Source organism: Lipotes vexillifer, unplaced genomic scaffold (genome assembly GCF_000442215.2).
Source record: "Lipotes vexillifer unplaced genomic scaffold, Lipotes_vexillifer_v1.1 scaffold134, whole genome shotgun sequence".
Lineage (NCBI taxonomy): Eukaryota > Metazoa > Chordata > Mammalia > Artiodactyla > Lipotidae > Lipotes > Lipotes vexillifer.
Window position 1 is genome coordinate 2,823,197 of NW_006787464.1, and position 2,328 is coordinate 2,825,524.

Here is a 2,328-nt window from a genome sequence, read left to right on the forward strand (position 1 = left end):
AAAGAGTGAGGCTGTTAAAGCTTCTAGAACAAAGGGATATTTTTACTGGGCTAGGTGAAAGGGGGTTGAGGTAAGAGGCAGGAAATAACTCTAGACAAAGGGAAGAGCATGCACAAAGTCTCTAAAGTAAGAAAGGACATAACGAATTAAAGGAATTGAAAGGTAGCTTGTTTAGTTGGATCATTAAAGAATAAAGGGGAGGGCTTCCCTGGTAGCGCAGTGGTTGAGAGTCCGCCTGCCGATGCAGGGGACACGGGTTCGTGCCCCGGTCCGGGAAGATCCCACATGACGCGGAGTGGCTGGGCCCGTGAGCCATGGCCGCTGAGCCTGCGCGTCCGGAGCCTGTGCTCCGCAATGGGAGAGGCCACAACAGTGAGAGGCCCGCGTACCGCAAAAAAAAAGAATAAAGGGGAAATGGCATAAGTTGAGGTTGGAGAGTCAGGGACTAAATCATCCATTATTAATAAGGACTTTTTGTCACTGTCTTTTTCAGCCATCAATAATAGAATTCAGGAGTAAAATACTTCCCTCATTGTTACCAGAAAGTTACATTTTTATTTACAACTTTGTTTGTTACATGCAGCATTTGGGAGAATATTGCTTAACAGTTTCCCCTCCTTCCCCCGCCCCCCGATTTTGTCAGAGGAATTATCTGTTTGGACAGAGGAAGAGTGTAGAAATTTTGAACAAGGGTTGAAGGCCTATGGAAAGGACTTTCATTTGATTCAGGCTAATAAAGTAAGTGATGATATATGTTGTCTCTTTTATTAAAAGAAATTTAGTTAACCTAGATTATATTAAATCTTGTATTATGTTTTCTAATGTTAAAGGTTCAATAATGAATATTTTAATACACTGGTATTTAGAAAATTATAATAAGCATGCCTAGACTTCCTGGCATGTATTTGCCAAGTGACTGTTCTCAGTGTATGATATTGGAAGTCTTTAAGAATTAGACGTTTATAAATATGTTCATCAGCTTCTGGATGGGATGTGTGTATACACTGTAATTACTTAAAGCTATTTTCCACAAACTTGTTACAGATTTTTTTTAGGAGGGTCTTACTTGGAAACTTTAAAGCATTTTTACCATGACATTATTTATAATTAAAATGTTTTTTACATTTGCTTAAGTCCTAAGTGGTCCAAAATCAGATACTTAATATTTAATTTGGTTTTAATTAAGATTTAATTTTCCAGAAGAATATCTCAGTAAGTCAGCTTTATTATACATTATATAATTTTATAATTTGACAATTTAGCATAATTTATCATGCCGTATGGATAATATCAATCATACAGTGTCATTGTATACCCAAAAAACCTTCATAAGTACTTGCATATTTATTTTTAGGTTTAATTCTCTTAAACTGAAATCAGGTAAGATTTTTAATAGTAACTACACAATTACATAGAATAGAAAAATGTGTTCCTAGGGGAAATTAGGACAGGCAAAATTCAAATCTCAGAATGTAAATATAGGGCTTCCCTGGTGGTGCAGTGGTTGAGAGTCCGCCTGCCGATGCACAGGACACGGGTTCATGCCCCGGTCCGGGAAGATCCCACATGCCGCGGAGCGGCTGGGCCCGTGAGCCATGGCCACTGAGCCTGCGTGTCCGGAGCCTGTGCTCCGCAACAGGAGAGGCCACAACAGTGAGAGGCCCGCATACCACAAAAAAAAAAAAAAAAAAAAAAAGAATGTAAATATAGGAAATTAAGTAATTTCTAGGTTTATAAATATCACATTTTTAGCAAATATAAATGATAAGGAGCTTGGCTTTACATGTTTCCTTAAGGATGGTGTGTAAGATATGTGATGGCTTATCTAGGATGATGCTGAAAGTGGGCTTATGTGGGCTTGCTTCTGAGGCTCTAAATAGTCTGTCATCACATTCTCCTATTTTATACCTCTGGATGTGATCCGATGGTATTCACTTGATTTGTTTCAACACATATTTAACAGTATCTATTTTATGTTCCAAAATAAAATAGTTGCTTACAAATCCTGTGAGTTCATTTTTCTCAATTTTGTTGTTCTTTAGTCTATTCTTGATTATTTTGTTGAAGTTTGGTATTTGACATTAGGCATAATTAATAAGAGAAATTTTGAGTCTTAGCATTGATGTGAAAGGTGTATCCAAATCATCTTAATGTTGTATCCAACATTAAGGTGTTGTATCCAAATCATCTGATAATTTCCAATATAGTGAATACTCTGTGAAAGGAGCGCATTATGCTAATGACTGTTTCATGTAATGGCCATGCGTGTTTCTGATTTTTAAAAAACAAATTGTCTCATGGTTGAAAGGGGCAGCATTTTGGGAAAGA

At 37.2% G+C, this 2,328-nt stretch overlaps 1 protein-coding gene across 4 annotated transcripts in view; it reads left to right on the plus strand.

Annotated features, from left to right (window-relative positions):
- Nucleotides 1-2,328, plus strand: part of MIER1 (MIER1 transcriptional regulator) — a 53,801-nt gene that overhangs the window by 41,990 nt on the left and 9,483 nt on the right. For all 4 annotated transcript variants that reach the window (XM_007460095.1, XM_007460094.1, XM_007460097.1 and 1 more), the window contains one exon: nucleotides 644-738. In XM_007460095.1, the coding sequence (XP_007460157.1) occupies nucleotides 644-738 (95 nt within the window). The remainder of the gene's footprint in view (nucleotides 1-643; nucleotides 739-2,328) is intronic.